The 18,118-nt window shown below is 38.9% G+C and overlaps 2 protein-coding genes across 4 annotated transcripts in view; both read left to right on the forward strand.

Annotated features, from left to right (window-relative positions):
• The window catches only part of LOC139966699 (probable N-acetyl-LL-diaminopimelate aminotransferase), a 32,886-nt gene extending 26,888 nt beyond the window's left edge, over positions 1 to 5,998 (forward strand). For all 3 annotated transcript variants that reach the window (XM_071969984.1, XM_071969983.1, XM_071969985.1), the window contains exons 11-14: positions 41 to 123; positions 603 to 756; positions 3,504 to 3,680; positions 4,477 to 5,998. In XM_071969984.1, the coding sequence (XP_071826085.1) occupies positions 41 to 123; positions 603 to 756; positions 3,504 to 3,680; positions 4,477 to 4,527 (465 nt within the window). In that variant the 3' untranslated portion in view covers positions 4,528 to 5,998. The remainder of the gene's footprint in view (positions 1 to 40; positions 124 to 602; positions 757 to 3,503; positions 3,681 to 4,476) is intronic.
• A 7,413-nt stretch (positions 5,999 to 13,411) lies between these two features.
• LOC139966700 (uncharacterized) overlaps positions 13,412 to 18,118 on the forward strand; it is a 34,997-nt gene continuing 30,290 nt past the window's right edge. Inside the window, exon 1 of the mRNA XM_071969987.1 lies at positions 13,412 to 13,694. The gene's annotated coding sequence lies outside the window, so the exon portion shown is untranslated. The remainder of the gene's footprint in view (positions 13,695 to 18,118) is intronic.

The following is an 18,118-nucleotide window of genomic DNA, read 5'->3' on the forward strand; positions in this document are numbered from 1 at the left end:
TGAATGTCATCTAACATTGCTTCTTCTTGTATCCTTTCAGATGTACAGTAACGATACAGAAACCAGAGAATACATGGCCCACACTCAAAGAATCTTGGCCGCTGTGGCAAGCTATTGTCATCGGTAAGGAGTACATGCAGCTGGAGGAATCCAGTGGTTTTGTCTTGCGTATAGGATGATATATTAAGAACGGCTATGCAAGATCCCTATACTCTGTATCTTATTTCTAAATGTTTGTCATCTTGAGTAAGCCTTAAATAAATGTGTTTATTTAATGGATTGCCAATTTTTGGAGGGATAAATTGTGTTGGAATTAACACTGGATATATTCAGTGTGTTATATAGACCTTACAGCTAGGCTTGACACTTTTTTGCTCAAAAAGGCAAAAAAAGTTGTTAACATATACGTGACTGTAACACTGCAGGTACTATATTAACAATGTGTAGTAGGTTTTAGTTACTGGGTTACTAAGAAGGACAGGGAAAGATATATGTCTAAATTTCTTCCATGATTCTTTGGTACTTTCAATTCTTCTCTCAATATGCAACACAGGAACTGAATTATACAAAGTTTTTGATATCAAAAGACTTATATTTTACAGAAAGCTTGTAGCTACCGGTGTGAAAGCGGTGGCACCAACGGCCGGCTTCTACATGTTTCCCGACTTTGAGATCATCAGAGACGCCCTGAAGAGCAAGGGCATAGAGACGTGTCCGCAGATGTGCGACCACCTCCTGAACGAGGAAGGAATCGCTGTGAGTATGATGACGATGGAATCGAGCAAATTAAACAGTACAAATAATTCAGGTTTTGGTCACTTTTGTTTGTATTTGTATGTATGTATATTAGATCCTCCTGCAAGCAGGAACTCGCAAAGAAGCCTCCTTGGCTTATCAAAGCCGCAAGCTGACCAAAGTCAGTCTCTTACATTAATATTTAACGTCCATGATTATGAATTGTCAATTGTCAACAACTCTGTAACTGGACGACATACATTAATCTTGGAGTGACTCGAAAAAACCGGGGACCTTGTGATTGAAAGGCACCGATGTTAACCACTGAGCTAACACTCCACTTTTTGTTCGGAAATGTCAATTTTCTGCTTCTCTCATTCACTGCTTACACCAGATGATATTAGAGACCTGCAGGAATACTAATACTGTGAATTTACAACAATTTAAGTCTGTGGGATGTAATGAACCTACGTTTCTCATTCAGGGAGAAAAGTGCAACTCTATGTAGCTTTTGATAACAATGTCTGTTGCTTGAGGAAGCTGCTTACTGTCATCATGTGGTGTGGGGGAAGGTTGAGTTGGAAGGGTGAGGTACGTGGAAGGGGAGGGGTGGGGAGGCCGACAACGGTGGGGGAAGACTTACGAAAGAACTGGAATTTAGCAAACTCAAAAGAGTGACTAACTGCTGATTGGAAAACAATCTTTTAATATGTTGAGATATGATGCTTATGAGTTAGATTCCATAATTTTTAGTTTCAAGAGCGATGATGGTATGTAGGTATGCCACAGAATACTTTAATATACTTTCCGCCTGCCATTTTATCAATGTATCTGTCTGTCAGTCGGATGGATCATATGTTTTGCTTTGCCACTTGATGGCATTATAGATAACATTGTTCATGTACTATGGTTTTATCTGTTCATTGTGTGCATTGCGCTATTTACAACCAATATCACTCTATACTGTAAGTGTTTGCATTGAGTCTCCGATTACAATGCATTTTTGGTCTATCTTTTATGATGTGTGATTTCGGAAATAAACTTGGCACGCATTGTGCTGTTGTTACTGCAGGTAACTGTCAAGTTTAATAGAGATAATTTGAACAGGTGAACCATTCTCAGGCGTAATTAGGGTATGATGCCCTAAGAGTTTAAAGGTCCAATATAAAACACTGTGTTGCTGTGTATTGCAACAATTGTAGACAATTAATCATTGTTTTCCAGTTTAGCCATTAACACTTGTTACGTCTCCCATATGCCAATACTTTTCTAAGAAGTTGACTCACTATGACTCAGCGTTAATATACTGTACTCATATGCTCATGAAGAACAATTAAAAAAGGTATGCTGTTTTGGCCCAAATATGCTAGATATTCAAATATGGTCACCTTTGGTCAAAATTCTTAAACTGTTTTTATTACAACCTTGGAGGAAATTTGCCTCACTGGGAAATTCAGTCATCTTGTGTGTTCCTTAAAAATGTCTAAGAACAATTTGAAGAGTAAAGACCTACAAAGTACTTTTAAAAAACTTCTTGCAATTATAATGTGCTATAATTTGGGGCCTGTACTGACTACCTTTAAGAGTGAAACACGTACTGGTGTTTCAGCTAGAGAAAAATATAAACTTCACAATACCTGAATTCAATCACTCCTGTGTATTATTGTGATCTACTATCTCAGCTTCACGAGTATAGTAGAAGTAGCCCAGGATAGAGTACTTGTAGGTGATGCATACATGACAACATGCTCTGGTTAACAGATAAAGGATTTGTAAAAGCATAAGATGAACATGGGTATGTAATAAGACCTGATTAACTAGCCCATATAATATTAAAATTAGAAATAGTGAAAACAGATACCAAGCAACACTATATATTTATATTGTTCATCAAGAGACATGGAGGTGTTTCTATTACCATACAGGTTTACACTATGGTATTATATTGTTACATCAAGAGTCATATAGGTGTTTCTATTACCATACAGGTTTACACTATGGTATTATTGTTACATCAAGAGATGCGTACTGTTTCTTTTCATTCAAACACGACCAGATAGCTTTTCTTAATAATACTCTTGACTCTTTATTTACAATAACAATTCCTCTGTCTATATACACATTCAGTTAGTGTTGATATATATAAATATATCTATATCTATATATATATATATATAAGTCGATGTTTGCATTGCAATAGATCACCAAGTCTTCTCAGGGTTTTTCCCCTTCATGTGTAAATAACGTAATGGAAGTTTATTTACACTCCTATTATACTGTCATACCAGTGAAAATGTTGAAGGGTGTGAAGACTCGTGCAAAAAGAAACGTCTAATGCCGGTAATCTGACTAGTTTCGAATGAGGTGTAACAGAAGTGTTAGACACCACCATCGATCCCAGAAAATACGCACACAGCTTAATTGCTACCTTCGGTAATTAGACACTAGTGTACAGTCAGTACATATACAGGTGTGGTCAATACCCACAGCACAGTATACAAACAATACAGCGATGGACATCTCAGGTCCAGCTAAAGATAACAAGGTATCACGTTTCACTAAGTACGTACTGTCTGCATTTTGTAGCGACAAGCAGAAAACTAAACTTTTTCAGAGCGAGGCACACGTTTTAGGGCGAGTCTTCAATGCCTTTAGTGAGAGCCATATTGCCTCGGGAAATGTAAACCAGGCTGTTTTGAAATTGAAAGTCAATTATTTAGTCTTTCATAGAAGTCATTTCGGGTAAATAAAAAGTCTGTCTCTTACAGTTGATGTCTGGTGGTCCGGCCTTCTTGCGCCCCGAGACGGAGCTAACAGTTCGCCTCTGCTTCATCGACTTTGACGGAGCTAAGGCTTTGGAGGAAAGCACCAGGATGGGATTGAACAGACCACTGGATGACAAATTTGTCGCCCAACACTGCAGTTCAATGTACACCGCTATAAATGTAAGTACGCTATGTCAAAGGCAACCTTAAAATGTGCCATATATCAATGAGATCCTTTTCTCACATGATGGTGTTTGCATGTGTGTGTGTGTATTAGTGCTGTTAGTCGTAATCGATTAATCGCCAGCAGTCGCAATGTCAGTTTGGAAGTTTGACTAATCGTGCTCAAAACCTAAGTTGAGATTACTCGGCTACAAGCTAGCACTACACATAATCTGCTTTTGAAAAATAGCCTAACCTATCAAAAATGACTAAAGCAGTTTGTCAGGAAATATCGCAAAAGTACAGGTTCTCACAATGCTACACTAGCAATGTGCTGTGTTAAAAATCGGCAAGCACCTGCTCCGGTTGGATTCATACGTTTGCTTGTCAGTAATACGCTTCTGCAGTGCAACATTTGATTTGTTTTGACTGTATTTCTACAATGTCAAAAAATGACAGTGATGACGTCATAACTGTAACCGATTAATCGCGAGAAGTGCTGTGCGATTAATGGACTACAAAAGAAAGAGTCGACTATGATCAGAACTAGTGTGTATACATTGGTACATATCATTTTAGTTGATAATGGCTTGTATTGGCATACCTCAATAGGGGTATAAGTTGAATGAGTCCCTTAGATTTAGAGAGATTACCTTCCCCTTCCTTCCCCCCTCCCCTGTCCCCATTTTTCCTAATGAATTTGTGTCTGACTGATATTTTACCTCTGACAAGGCAAATCAGAATGAAGTATCTATCGGAAAGAGATCAGTAAGTTGTAGTATAGTTCATGTCTGTTTTTGTCCTCCGTTTTCAGAAACTTGCCAAGTGGGTGGAAGATACCAAGAATCTCATCATCACAAACTGATGAGGACAAACAAAGCTACCAAATATATTTATATAATATTATTAAATTATATATTAAATATATCTTGGAGACCATAGCAATAATACACTGAAAATTAATCTGTTTAAGATATTATTATTACCTTTATTCATGAGTTTTTTTATTCATTGCCGGAGGCAGAAGAAGTATATGCGATGGTGATGGCATGTGTGTGCGTGTGTAGATGACAACTTCTTGTAAAATTCAGCCTCTGAAGAAGATCTTACTAGGATCCAAACATCAGGCCCACTTACTTTTACACATTCTCATACACAGGCTCTTTAGTGGATATGTAGTTTTGCTAACAGTTTTCTATTATTTTGACCTTCTTGTAAACATGGTAAACTCAAAAATTTCATAGTGGATTAACTTGATACTGGGTATGCGGATCCGTCTAATTGAGTACAAGAGAATATCCTTTTTCTGTGAAGGTAAAAGATTATTTAAGGTCAAAAGTCTGACAACTTTGTAAACATGATAACTCAAAAAGCACATCTATTGTTGAATTTCATACTTGGTTTGTAGATCCAGCTTGGTGAGTGCAAGAACATAATTGAAATTGGGGGAGGTCAAAGGTCACATAAAGTCAAAGTATATAATCTTTGTAATCTTGCTAAATCCAAAATTAAAGCTACCATTAATCTGTGAGTTCTCCTATGATGTTATTTTCCTTTTGGTCAACATAGCTTGGTCGATTTAGTTTAGTTTGGTTTGGTGAAGGGGCTAAAGTACAGTAGGTCTTCAACAATACATAAATTCATCCAGGAAGTGAAATTTGCATCAAAGAGTTGATACTTTTTGTGTTGAGTGATTTAAACATACTCAAGTGGCTCTGATCAGCTTTCAAACTCGGAGCTTTGAGCTTACTTGCTCTACATTAGTCAGATAGTTAATATGTGGAATTTTGAGCAAATTATATGGCAAGGAATCACAAAGCCAACTGGCTTTCTGTTTTTATTTTTTTTCTTCTTTAAAGGTGATGTTACATTTCTCATGTCATACAACAATATATGACAAATGTTTAAACCAGGAAATTAGTTATAATTAGTGTTCAAATTTTGTGCAGCAGTTTTGAAGACTGATTGTTTTGTCTGTTATTAATGAAATATGGTTCCTATGTTAACAAGTGCTATACATATTTGGACTTGTTTTGTTGCAACTTGACCAGTTTGCTTAGCATTTTTCTGACATGATACCAGATAAAATATTTTATTTTTATTTTAAGTTATTCCAAGTCAGCTACTTTTTATGCAGCTGTTATATCTTCTCTTCATATAAAAGAGGTCTGAGTGATCTCCAATTATTTTCCTCTGCCGGTAACTATATTAATTCCTTTTCATTTTTTCTTGATTTGATAGAGTATTATGACTCCCATATTGGGATACAAATAGAAAATTGATAGTGTATTTATCTTTAATGAAATCATTAACAGTAGTAATTATTATTGTCTTTGAAATATATTGCCAACATGTATTTCTTATTAGATATCTTTGTAAATGATCTATTAAAGAACCAATACAAGCACAATAAAGGTATTCAAATTTAAGCCGAGCCAAGTTTTTTGTTTGAATACATTTCACATTTCACCATGGCTGTCTTGACATATTGAGCTTTGATCCTTTTCAAACTATTTCATAAAAAAAATTTCAAACAATACATTTCAACAAATACATTTCAAAAATACATACCAAAAAATTATATTAAAATTCAATTTTGATATTTGTTTGTCGCCAGCTCTGCTTTAAATAATATGTCAAAATTCTCAAATCATCTCAAAATTAAAACTTGTTATTTCTGTGTGCTATCAACTCTTGTACTTTGTTATTCTACTCTGTGCAATGTCATAAATAATAAGAAGCTTCATTTCATCTAGTGGCTGAAGTTAATGTTCTTAGTAGGTGGGAAGATTACGTTGAAAACATGATATGACTAGCAGATTATAAATTCATAGCTGAAATCTTTGCTTTTTCAGAGGTGGTTATTGAATACCCCTCAGTTTAATTAAGCAAATGATTTAAATTGGTCAATCACTTTGAATACTGACTACTCATTAGCTAGTTGCAAAACATCTAATCCAATACAGACAAACTTATATCCCAAATACTAAATGTAACATTACCAGACTGTAGCAGTTTCCACAGCAAAGTGCATCTTTTAGCCTTGTTTATATTTGAGAACACAAGAGGGATCTGATATCACCACAGCTAGGGGATCTACTTTGTAGTGTGAATGCTCACATACTCAGAATCATAAATTGCAATTGTGGCTTCCTATTAGGGAAGGATCACCTTTGAAGTGTGAATGCTTAATACTCACAATCAAACACTGCAATTATGACTTCCCTTTAGGGAAGGATCAACCTTGTAGTGTGCATGCTCACATACTCAGAATCAAACACAGTCGTGACTTCCCTTTAGGGCAGGGTCAACTTTGTAGTGTGAATGCTCCCAGAGTCAGAATCAGACACAGTCGTGACTTCCCTTTAGGGAAGGATCAACTTTGTAGTGTGAATGCTCCCAGAGTCAGAATCAGACACAGTCGTGACTTCCCTTTAGGGAAGGATCAACTTTGTAGTGTGAATGCTCACATACTCAGAATCACTAAACACTGCTTCCCTTTAGTGAAGGATCACCTTTGTAGTGTGAATGCTCACATACTCAGAATCACACACTGCAATTGTGATATCCCTTTAGGGAAGGATCAACTAACACTACTCGACAATACATAAGATTTCAGAATTTTGCTATTTTATGTTTGGTATGATGACGTCAACATGTCAATTTTTCATATTCGAGTCACCATGACGAGTTTTGACATTTTGACGATTTTCAACTTCTTGTCCTATTGACGAGTTGCAGCAGCCCATTCACACGTCAATTTACATGTACCTTCTACGCTCCCGTAGTGTTAGGATAGGTCAAGCCACCAGCTATCATGTGGAGGGTAGGATATTCTTTAAGGTGCCTTTGTAAGTGACGAATATATAATGTGCAAGTCAATGGAACAATTTAATTGTGTTACGACAAAATAATGAAAGGTACAGCAACTTGGTCCTATATTTCAGCATCTATGTAAATCCGTCCGTCTATAGCAAAGAGGAAATTCACTTCCATAACTTTCCTTCTTGTATATTGCAAACCATGTTGTTAAATCTCTGGATTGTTATTAAACATGTACCGTCAGTGGCGAAGGAACAAGGGCGGCGGAACCGGGGGGGGGGGCACAGGGGGCACGTGCCCCCACTTTTCCTCAGGTTAAAAATGTGCCCTTTTTCTACATAAAAATTTCTAAATAAAAAAAGAGTTTACAAACGAAACCCACGTCGAATGAAATATTTCGGGAAGTTTTAAATGTTTACTACCACAGGCATAGGAGCCCAATTTGATTTGGGGGGGGGGGGGGGGGCTGTAACGACTTGCTCGAAAAATATTACCAAATTTTTCGCGCGCTACGCGCGCGTTCAACATCTTAATGTGCATATCATATAGGCATGCGTTATTACATCGCATGCCAATAACATACATCATTTGCCGTGTTATAACCCTTCCAAATTGGTTATAATTATTCGGAAAGTCGTTACAATAATAATGATCATAATAAGATCACTTTAACCATTGAAAAACACATAGAAAATTATTTTTCTTTCAGTATTTTGACATATTTCATTTGCTTTCATGCATGTATCGATCGCGTGTGCAGGGACTTGGACTTTATAATGATTTCACCTCATTTTTAGCTCATACCAGCATGCTGGTGTGAGCTATTGTTACAGTGCGGCGTCTATCACTCTATCACTCTATCCGTCAACAATTGGTAAAACCGCTCCCACTCGCACAGTGTTTGATGGAATTTCATGAAACTTGGACACAAGGACCATTGGGTATAGGGCCATCAGAGATGGTCCAAAATTTGGGGTCAAAGGTCACCTGTGGGCCGTAATGGGCAATTTTGTGGAAATACGCAAAATGCTTCTTCTCCTACAGATTCCATGGTACAATGTTGAGGGTTTGCCACGATAGTACTATGGTAGTTTTACCTTCAGGGTGTTCATGAATTTGATATCAAAGATCAACTAGGGGTCTTTTGTGGCCCGGGCCGCGGCCCTATATTTTCAAATTGCTCCTGTTCGTACAGTGTATGGCCAATTATAATGAAACTTGGTCACAATGTTCCTCGGGATGAGAGTGTCGAGGGGTGTTCGGAAAATTGAGGTCAAATGTCATTTAGGGGGTCATCGGGGGTCATTCTTTGTAATATTTTCAAATATCTCAATCTCCTCAAGATTTTGATGGATCATATTCAAAGTTGAACTGATGATTGTTGGATTGTGTATGACTAAGGTGATGCCTAAAAATTTTTGGTCAAAAGTTAATTAATTACAATTAATTCCCATTGTTTAAAAAAAATCTGAGCCTTCACTTTTTGCCAAAGCTCCTTTAATTTGTCTCCCAGTATCTGCAGTGTTTGTTTACATTTGTTGTTAAGCTCCGCAGAGGCTGGTAGTGGAATTAAAGCAGGACTGGGAGTTGTTATTAACTGTTGAACTGTAAGCGTGAGAGCCCTACAGCCAATCAGCACTTGCCGATTCTTAGAAGTCTTTGAGCCTGAGGTATGTTGGCAGCCAGCCAAAATTTTTGCAAGGAGTGCTTCAGGTCTGCTCAGGTAGAGGGGAGAAAGTTTAATAGGGTAGGTCAGTGGTATTGTTTGAGAGAGTGGGTAAAATAGGATTTAAAGGGGGAAAATAGAAATTATAGCCAGTGGTGTGGCCAGGATTCTGCTACGGAGGGAGGGGGGTTATCCCTCATGGGCCCAAAATTGGTGGAATCTGAAAAATGGCCTGAAATTTGGTGGGCCATAAAGTTTTGTGGGCCATACATTTTTAAGCTCGAAAAGGTATGAGCTTCTGCACCATTGGTGCTCTAGTGTCTTTTTCCTTGTTTCCCAATTTGCACATTAGATATTGCAGTGCTAGTATGCATTGTTTCCTTGCGGAGGGGGGGGGGTGGCGTTGATGGAGTGATGTGTATACGCAAATAAGATAATACAATAAGAGTTATGGGTACTAAATATCAGGCTGCATCAGTCCAATCGAATTTCTGCAAAGTGCCCTTCGACGTTGGTGCCCCCCCCCAGATTAAAAGTGCTTCCGCCGCCCTTGCGTAGAAAGGTACTTTTGAGGGGGGGGGGGCTGAAGATTGATGGCCGGCCTGGGGGAGGGGTCTTTGGGAATTTTTTTTGGCCTCAGATGCAATTTGGTGCAATATAGCACACTTCAACACCCACTCCATTTTGTAAATAATTTTGCATTTTCACCTGGCCTTACGGATGCAATTTGGTGCTCCAAATGAGATTGTTTTCTCATTTGGAAATGAAAAAGGGGTTTTCTGACTTGCGAAGCGGGGGGCGGAATGATACTTCCGCCCCACCATATTTTTCACTGGGGGGGGGGGGGCTGGCGTCCCCCAGCCCCCCGGTTCCTACGCCCTTGTGTACCGTGTAAATGTCTCTTAAACCTCACTGAGGTGATATGGTGAAATACCCTGAACTGAAACTAAACTGAATGAAGAGCACGCATCATTGGTGTGGAACCAAAGAAGGTATATATATATATGGTAAGAATAGTATAGGCTAATTCAAATTACAGCAACAATAAGATGACTGATACAATCACAAAGTATAGGCTATGATCTATGCAAGTTTCGAATTCGGCTCAGATATCAATCAAGCCAAATTTTGCATCAGATCCAGTTCATTTGCACGTGTCTTAAAGGTGAATTATGTTACCCCCACCCCGCTCTCTGGTTTTCAAGTTCATGGAAGGGGAACGAAATGTCGCTATAGTGACTGCTTTGTTTTGGGTACCGTTCAAATAACCGAGCAACTGACGTTACTCGACGCATGTACTCTAGATATGACCAAAGTCGACGATGATGTGGATTAATGGCGCTATGCGTTTATATCCAGAATTTTCGTGTTACTTTCTTCAGATTTATGATAATATTGGTGTCAATGACACGCCACAACACGGGTTGGTTTGGGCGCCATAAGGCAGTGGAGATGCAGGTACTGGAGCAAAATGGATATCAACAAAGGTTAAGGATGGTCATAGGCAGGTGGTATGAGCCGGGGGGGGGGGGTGGTACTGGGGGAACGCCCCCACTTTTTTTCCAAAATAGCAAATGTGCCCTCCTGGCAAATAAAATGTGCCCATTTGACGAAGAACTGTCTTTTGGATCTCTTAAGCCTTTGTTAATTTTAATATTTTATTTTAATTATTTATGTTTAGTCTGTACATGCTATTTTTAAAATAGCATCCCACATCTTTTTGTAGCACGGTTAGCAAGAAACAATCTCAATAAATAGTATTGATAACATACTAGCACATCATATATATTTAAGTGATATGGCCGATGTGTATCGGTTGATAGCAAAACGAGTGGTGGTAGTGGAATGAGAAAGTGCCCCCCCCCCCCCCACATATTGGAAGCTTCCTATCCCTCTGGTTATAGGCCTGGTGTGGTCAGAGTCTTGTCAATGTATACACGACTGTAGGTGGGGAAAGGGATTAACCCCTCTTTTTCTTCTTTCGTCGAGTTAATCTGGCATGTTATTTGGTACCGATTTGCCTGTGATTACCTTATATGGGTTATAGTCTATTTTAAGTTGTAACGGGAGTGAAACCACACGGTATACACCAATTGTACGTACGTTATAGCCATTCCTGGCAAACTGATGTGGACGCCCGACGGTCTACAATTGTGCAAGTTGTAATTGTTGCATTTTGATATCTTATGATGAAACAGCCTCGTATTGTCATGTTTTACATATACTTTCTGTAGTGCACAATATCAATGGCTCAGGCGGTATTGAGTGCCAATGTTGAACCGGGGACTATTTCTTAACCAGGCTCCTTTATGAAGTCTCCATAACACTTGTTCTTTATCTTACTTTTCCTGGAACCCCCCACCCGCAGGTATATCCAAAACATTGGGACTTATATATGATGACACCAGTTTTCAGATTATCTTACACTGTTTCACTGAATAAAGTAACCTAAATTTTCCCAGGGAGCTGGAACACAGCTCCCTCCAAGGGCGTAGGAACCGGGCACTGGGGGCGCCAGCCCCCCCCCCAGTGAAAAATGTGGAGGGGCGGAAGTATCATTCCGCCCCCCCCCCCCCCCCCGCTTCGCAAGTCAGAAAACCCCTTTTTCATTTCCAAATGAGAAAAAAATCTCATTTGGAGCACCAAATTGCATCTAAGGCCAGGTGAAAATACAAAATTAAGTTTACAAAACGGAGTGGGTGTTGAAGTGTGCTATATTGCACCAAATTGCATCTGAGGCCACCTAGAAATGCAAAAAATTCCAAAAGACCCCTCCCCCAGGCCGGCCATCAATCTTCAGCCCCCCACTCAAAAGTACCTTCCTACGCCACTGGCTCCCTCATATTATTTCTAACATCTGTCAACATTCCAACAGAGTCGGAGGATTTTTACTCATCGTTATACTCACGGTGTAGTAACAATATGTGGGATTAGTGCGCTAGCTGCATGATTGCAACTGTCGTATTTTGAGCAATTTTGGTGGTTTTGGTAAACTTTTGGAACATTTTGAATAGGTCAAATATCGTAACTTCAGAATCCTACTAGGTGTTTACATTCACCGTTCATCAAATTTGTGGAAGTTACTACCTAGTGTTGTTCATGATAAGTTTACAATTGATCTAAGACACCCCTAGATTTGTTCATCTAACTGGAAAACTTCGTGAGTGGGTAATAAACAAGGGGTTCTGCCATGCCATACCGAAAATTTCGTCCATATCAGAGACTGATAACATAATGTAGTCTGAGATAGGGAACTTCTAAGTTTATTGACTTGTCGCTCCACATTTGAAAAAAAGAAGGGAAAATGGACATATCATCGAACATTATCTGCATTGCCACATGATTCTGGTATTGCCATACAGGGGCGTAGCGAAGGGTTTTTTGTTGGGGGGGTGTGGAGAATTTGATTTGCCGACGGATCTGGAAGTGGTGACTGAAATGGGGGAGGGGTCTAAGGGGAGGGGGTGTCCCCCTCCCCTTTGGCAATTTTTTAGTTTTGAAACGTCCTTAGATGCAATCTGGTGCATATTTTAAGTCAAATTTGATTTGCCGACGGATCTGGAAGTGGTGACTGAAATGGAGGAGGGGTCTAATTTTTAGTTTTGAAACGCCCTTAGATGCAATCTGATGTATATTTTAAGTCAAATTTGATTTGCCGACGGATCAGGAAGTGGTGACTGAAATGGGGGAGGGGTCTAAGGGGAGGGGGTGTCCCCCTCCCCTTTGGAAAATTTTTAGTTTTGAAACGTCCTCAGATGCAATCTAGTGCATATTTTAAGTCAAATTTGATTTGCCGACGGATCTGGAAGTGGTGACTGAAATGGGGGAGGGGTCTAAGGGTAGGAGGTCTACCCCTCCCCTTTGGAAAAATTAGTTTGAACGTCCTTAGATGCAATCTGGTGCATATTTTAAGTCAAATTTGGCACGGAAGAAGCTCCCGTTCTCCTTTTTCTATTCAGCTTTCCTTCTTTCTTCCCCTTCCGCTCTCTTCACCTTTTCTCCTTTTGCCGACAGACCCAAAATTTGCCGACAGCGACCAAATTATTGGGGGGTGTGACACCCCCCCACACCCCCCCCCCCCCGCTCGCTACGCCCCTGTTGCCATAGTGAATTTAAGCAACGCACGAAGGCGGGCCCTTTGGAAACAACTTTTCAAGTTACACGGAGAGTATAGGGCTTGCCGAATAGAATTAGAGGGCGCGGTTTTACAAAATCGAAATTTGCAAGGAGGGAAAGCAATAACAGCTGACTGATCTATTACATACACTATACTACAGACGATATGTACACAAATATGAACCAGTAATAATCGTGCTATGGTTATTTCATGCATGGTGTACATGAGTCAATCAAAATCATCACACAACGCGAAGTCAAGATTATGAGCCTAACGTTCAAACCAAGTGATCTGTTTACATTTAACTACACCGAGAAGTCGCCGAAGCCAATTTGGCTTAAAGTTTCGTGTAATCAGATAGACCTACTGTATGAAGCTGTTTTTTACAAAGGACTGAAGATGAAATCCACCGGGAGACTAAGCAAAGGTATGGCTTCAGTTGGTAACTAAGGATTGACGTGGGCAGGGTTCAAGTTGTTAAGTTGGAGGAACATGTTTGGCTTACACAAGTTTAGGCTAGGCTTATGCCAAAAAGCCTTAGGCCTACATTGTACCTAGACCTGTTGATAAACCTAGTTAAGGTAGGGTTTTGTGGGAGGCCAGGTTTAAGTAAGCAACAGTTTGTGTTCTGGACACTTCTTATGCTCAACTCCTTATCCATGCCATAGGTAATGTTGTGTCAGCCCATAGGCCAGCATGTCCCATAACTAAGTTTTTTATTTCCGGCACACACCAAGGTTTCTCTTTTCAATGAGTGTCAGGAGAGTTATGAGGCAGGCTTGTTATTGTCGCACCCATTCTTGCTGCCAGGATCACCACTTCACATTCCCATTCAACATATGTGAGTGTACCTCCAGCAGCTAACCACATTCTCGGATTTATACTGATCTGCCATGTAGCTTTGACAAAGTTGTTGAGTCTCCTTTTAGCGCACGGCATGCTTTTTAACTTAGTTGTATGCAGGTCTGTACTAACCTATTTACATTGCCTATGGAGTTCAATTTGTAACCTTCTAAGGATGGTCTTTGACATAACATCCTACGACTGATATTCAATAACTGTATCTTTGTAGACGGCAGCAGCTTTTCAAGAAGATGATCCACTTCCATTTCCCCTCAAAAGCTTGTGAGGCAATGTATGTTCTCTCACACATTGGTTTTTCTTTTCTTTACATAATTAATGTTCAGTTTCATTGAATACGTGTCAATTTCATGTGATCAGGTTTTCTGTTGTTCTAGAAATTTGCCTCCTTTGAGAAGGATGGGGAGGGCAGCATGGCCACATTCTTGCTTCTGTTGCTACAGTCCTCTTCTGTAAAGTTAAGCATGGGAGTCATGTTTGTATCTTAGTCATACTACAGTACATGTATAGTGAAAATGTGGATTGGATACAGAATGGTAAGGCAATCCTCAATGTCAAAGGATCAACACAAAGATTGATCATTGGACCTGTATACTCAGGTCACAAAGATGGAGAAAATTTATGCAAAATTTATCCAAATGTCAACATTGTTGACATTACATTAGTGACTTTAATAAATTAGGAACCAGTTTATATAGTACTGCAGTACAGGTTTCCATCATGTACAGTATATATGGTCTAGGAATGTTGGAATGTTGAGGTCAAGCGGTGTCAGAAAGCCACAATTATGGTTTAGTTTGCATAGTGTGATGGTCTGGTCTTGGATAAACCATATTTTCTTAACATATATATACTGTAGTTTGTTAGGTAGTACTGTAAGATGCATTGACAATAACCACTTGTCTTCCTAAAAAAGCTAACAAGACTGTTTGGTTTGATGGATTCAATTCACCTCTACATTTTCAAATGACAGTGTGACTCTTAATATGAAAAAGAAAGCTGCTACCTGTATGATTGATGGAACAAAATCTATTTGGTCTGGCTAAGCCTCGATTCTTCCCCGCAACGGATTAATTACAGCATGTACCTTACTTACAGTAGAAGCATTATTTTCATAAATTTGTGAATAAGTGAGTTAAGTATATTATAAGGCAAAACTGAACAGATTTCAACCACATTGCCATGATGACATTCAGTACAGAGCTGTTGTCAGATGTGCATTCACAAAATACCACCGAATTTGGGGGGGGGGGGGCCGGGGGGATCATATCCTTGTCATGCATGTAAAATGCTGAGAATGTGTGGTTTTCGACCTAAATAGATACAGAAACTTTCCAGCAGTTTCATGAAGCAGTTAATGTCAGCCCCATTGAAACTAGGCTGTTGAAACTTTGCATCTAGTGTGTACAGCAAGTCCTATATTTACTGTTGCTATACATGTAAACTAAAATGACAACCCCTACGTATAGTATGTGACTAGTTTATATGATAATGATGCATGCGTGACAAAATGTACACGTACAACGAATGGTAACACTACTGTATACATGCAAACAGTATTGACAGGTGTATATACATTACTGTACATTGATTGTGTCTTGATTGGTTGAATATATATTGTCTGCCTGTCCAGAAGCAAAGTTTTCAGCATACAAAACTGTGATAGGATGACTTCAAATAAACCTAGGCACTGTCATCTTCTATTAAATCTTATTCCTTGTCACCGAAGAAAGGCTAAATTAGAAAAAGAAGAAAAGTTTCTCAGTCACTGTGACATTCACAATGCTATTAAATCTACTGTATGCGCTTGAACACACATTTAGACTTTGAACATTTTACATCAATATGCAAAAAGTTTACCATGTCTGCACAGTTTCAAAATACTTGATTTTCATCTCAATAATTAGTGAGATTGTCTCTTTTGTTTAATACCGGTCAAGCACACATGTTCAAGCTCAGAAAGGAAAATTAAAAGGACACATGATGTATGTCAATGAAAAATTTGCCATACATGTAATTTATGATAATGGAGCCTATGTACAGGCTAGAAGACTTCAATTATATATAGACTGACCCAGATATGAGCTAGATATGTGTATGTCCGGTTTCCATGCAGGTATTTGGAGCTGTGACCTTTCGTCACTTCCATTTTGAATCATGAAGCAAAAAAAATGGTTTTGTCGTTGAGTCCTCATTTTCGTGAAATTCTTGGGACAGAGAGTGCCAGTTCGGAAGTGAAAACAGCTCATATTAAACAAGGGATGAATGTAAAATATTCAGAGGGTAACCTTTTGCTGGATTTCCTTATTGCGGTTCTAACCGGCAGATTGCATCCCTGAAAAAGGCCATCCTGAAGGGATTAACGGCAGGATTTGTCGCTGAACAGCTGAAAGATTGGTTCATGTTTGCATGCACAAGTGGTTATTAATTCTTCCAAGGGATATTATTTCAAGGACATAGAAAGGTGACAAGTCAGTATTTTCTTCGAAACGTTGGCAAAATAAGTGGTATTTATAGCGTCTACTGTTTTAGTAGCACGGTATATACACAGTCTTGTTTTTGTCGAAAGACGGCATCTTGGCACAGAGCCAATTAATTGGAACACTGAATATCAGTTGTATGTTGGTCAATGGTCAGGTGCGTGGTATAACTTGCAGCATTTGGATACGCTGGTAGGTGAAAGCAGTGGTTGAATGGAGAGGGAGGGTGCTGGAAGAGGGTCCGGGGATAGGGGGAGGGGGTGAGAGGCCCTTGACATTGTCCCTTGTGCCCATCACCATGTTGAGGTCTTTCTTTTGTGGCTTGACCTTTCCTTTTGAATCCATCCGGGGGGAAATATAATTCGAGGTACTGTAGGACTTTGCACTGTGAGCAGAATGAAGACCTCACCAGTAACAATAATATTGTCAGGTAAAATCAGATTTTATCTTTCAAGGCAAACCCAGATACAACTGCACTGGAAAAATGGACTATGCACATGTTTGATGTCTTAATGGAATTTTATCTTTGCTATTTAAAAACAATTTAGATCCAAACAAAGCTTTACAAAAACAGGATCCTTAAAACGTTTCCTAAAAATCGATCCTAATATCCTAAAACATTTCCTGCTCTTCTATACATAATACTGTAGGTGTACTGTAACTGCTTTATATGACTTTCAGATCCTAGCTCTGTTCTCTTGTGTAATTACATTAGTATGCATCACTATTACCTTATCATGAATGTTCAATGTGTTCTCGACATTAAAAGTTTCTTTCGATAGCTGTGAGCATATATTCTGTACGGTATAATTTACATACATAACGAAAGTTGATGTTAAGGTGGAGAATTCATCGTTGTTAAAGAAAACATTGAGCAGCACATATCTGTAGCAGAATAAATATTGTTTCGTGAAGCGTAAGGTTTCCCTTCTCCTAAAATAAACTTTCCATTTCATTTCTTGTAAAATAAACAAATTGTACAGTAGTTGGGAAGGGTTAGATTCGTGATATATGTTGAGGTCTCCTTTTACAGTATTATCCACTAATATCCACTCCCCACCCATTGTAACAGTACTGTACACTGGTAACAGTACTAGTAACAGTACTGTTAAGTAATAGTAACAGTAACAGTACTGTACACTGGTAACAGTACTAGTAACAGTACTGTTACTAGTAATAGTAACAGTACTAGTAACAGTACTGTTACTAGTAATAGTAACAGTACTAGTAACAGTACTGTTACTAGTACAATACTAGTAACAGTACTGTACTAGGAACAATACTAGTAACAGTACTGTTACTAGTAATAGTACTAGTAACAGTACTGTACTAGTAACAGTACTGTACTACAGTAGTAACAGTACTACTGTAGTAACAGTACTGCTACTAGTAACAGTACTAGTAACAGTACTGTTACTAGTAACAGTACCGATACTAGTAACAGTACTAAGTAACAGTACTGTGGGGAAGCAGATATTGACGGCAAAACAGCCACTAGATATTATGGTTG

The sequence above is a fragment of the Apostichopus japonicus genome, chromosome 4 (assembly GCF_037975245.1).
Source record: "Apostichopus japonicus isolate 1M-3 chromosome 4, ASM3797524v1, whole genome shotgun sequence".
NCBI classification, from domain to species: domain Eukaryota; kingdom Metazoa; phylum Echinodermata; class Holothuroidea; order Aspidochirotida; family Stichopodidae; genus Apostichopus; species Apostichopus japonicus.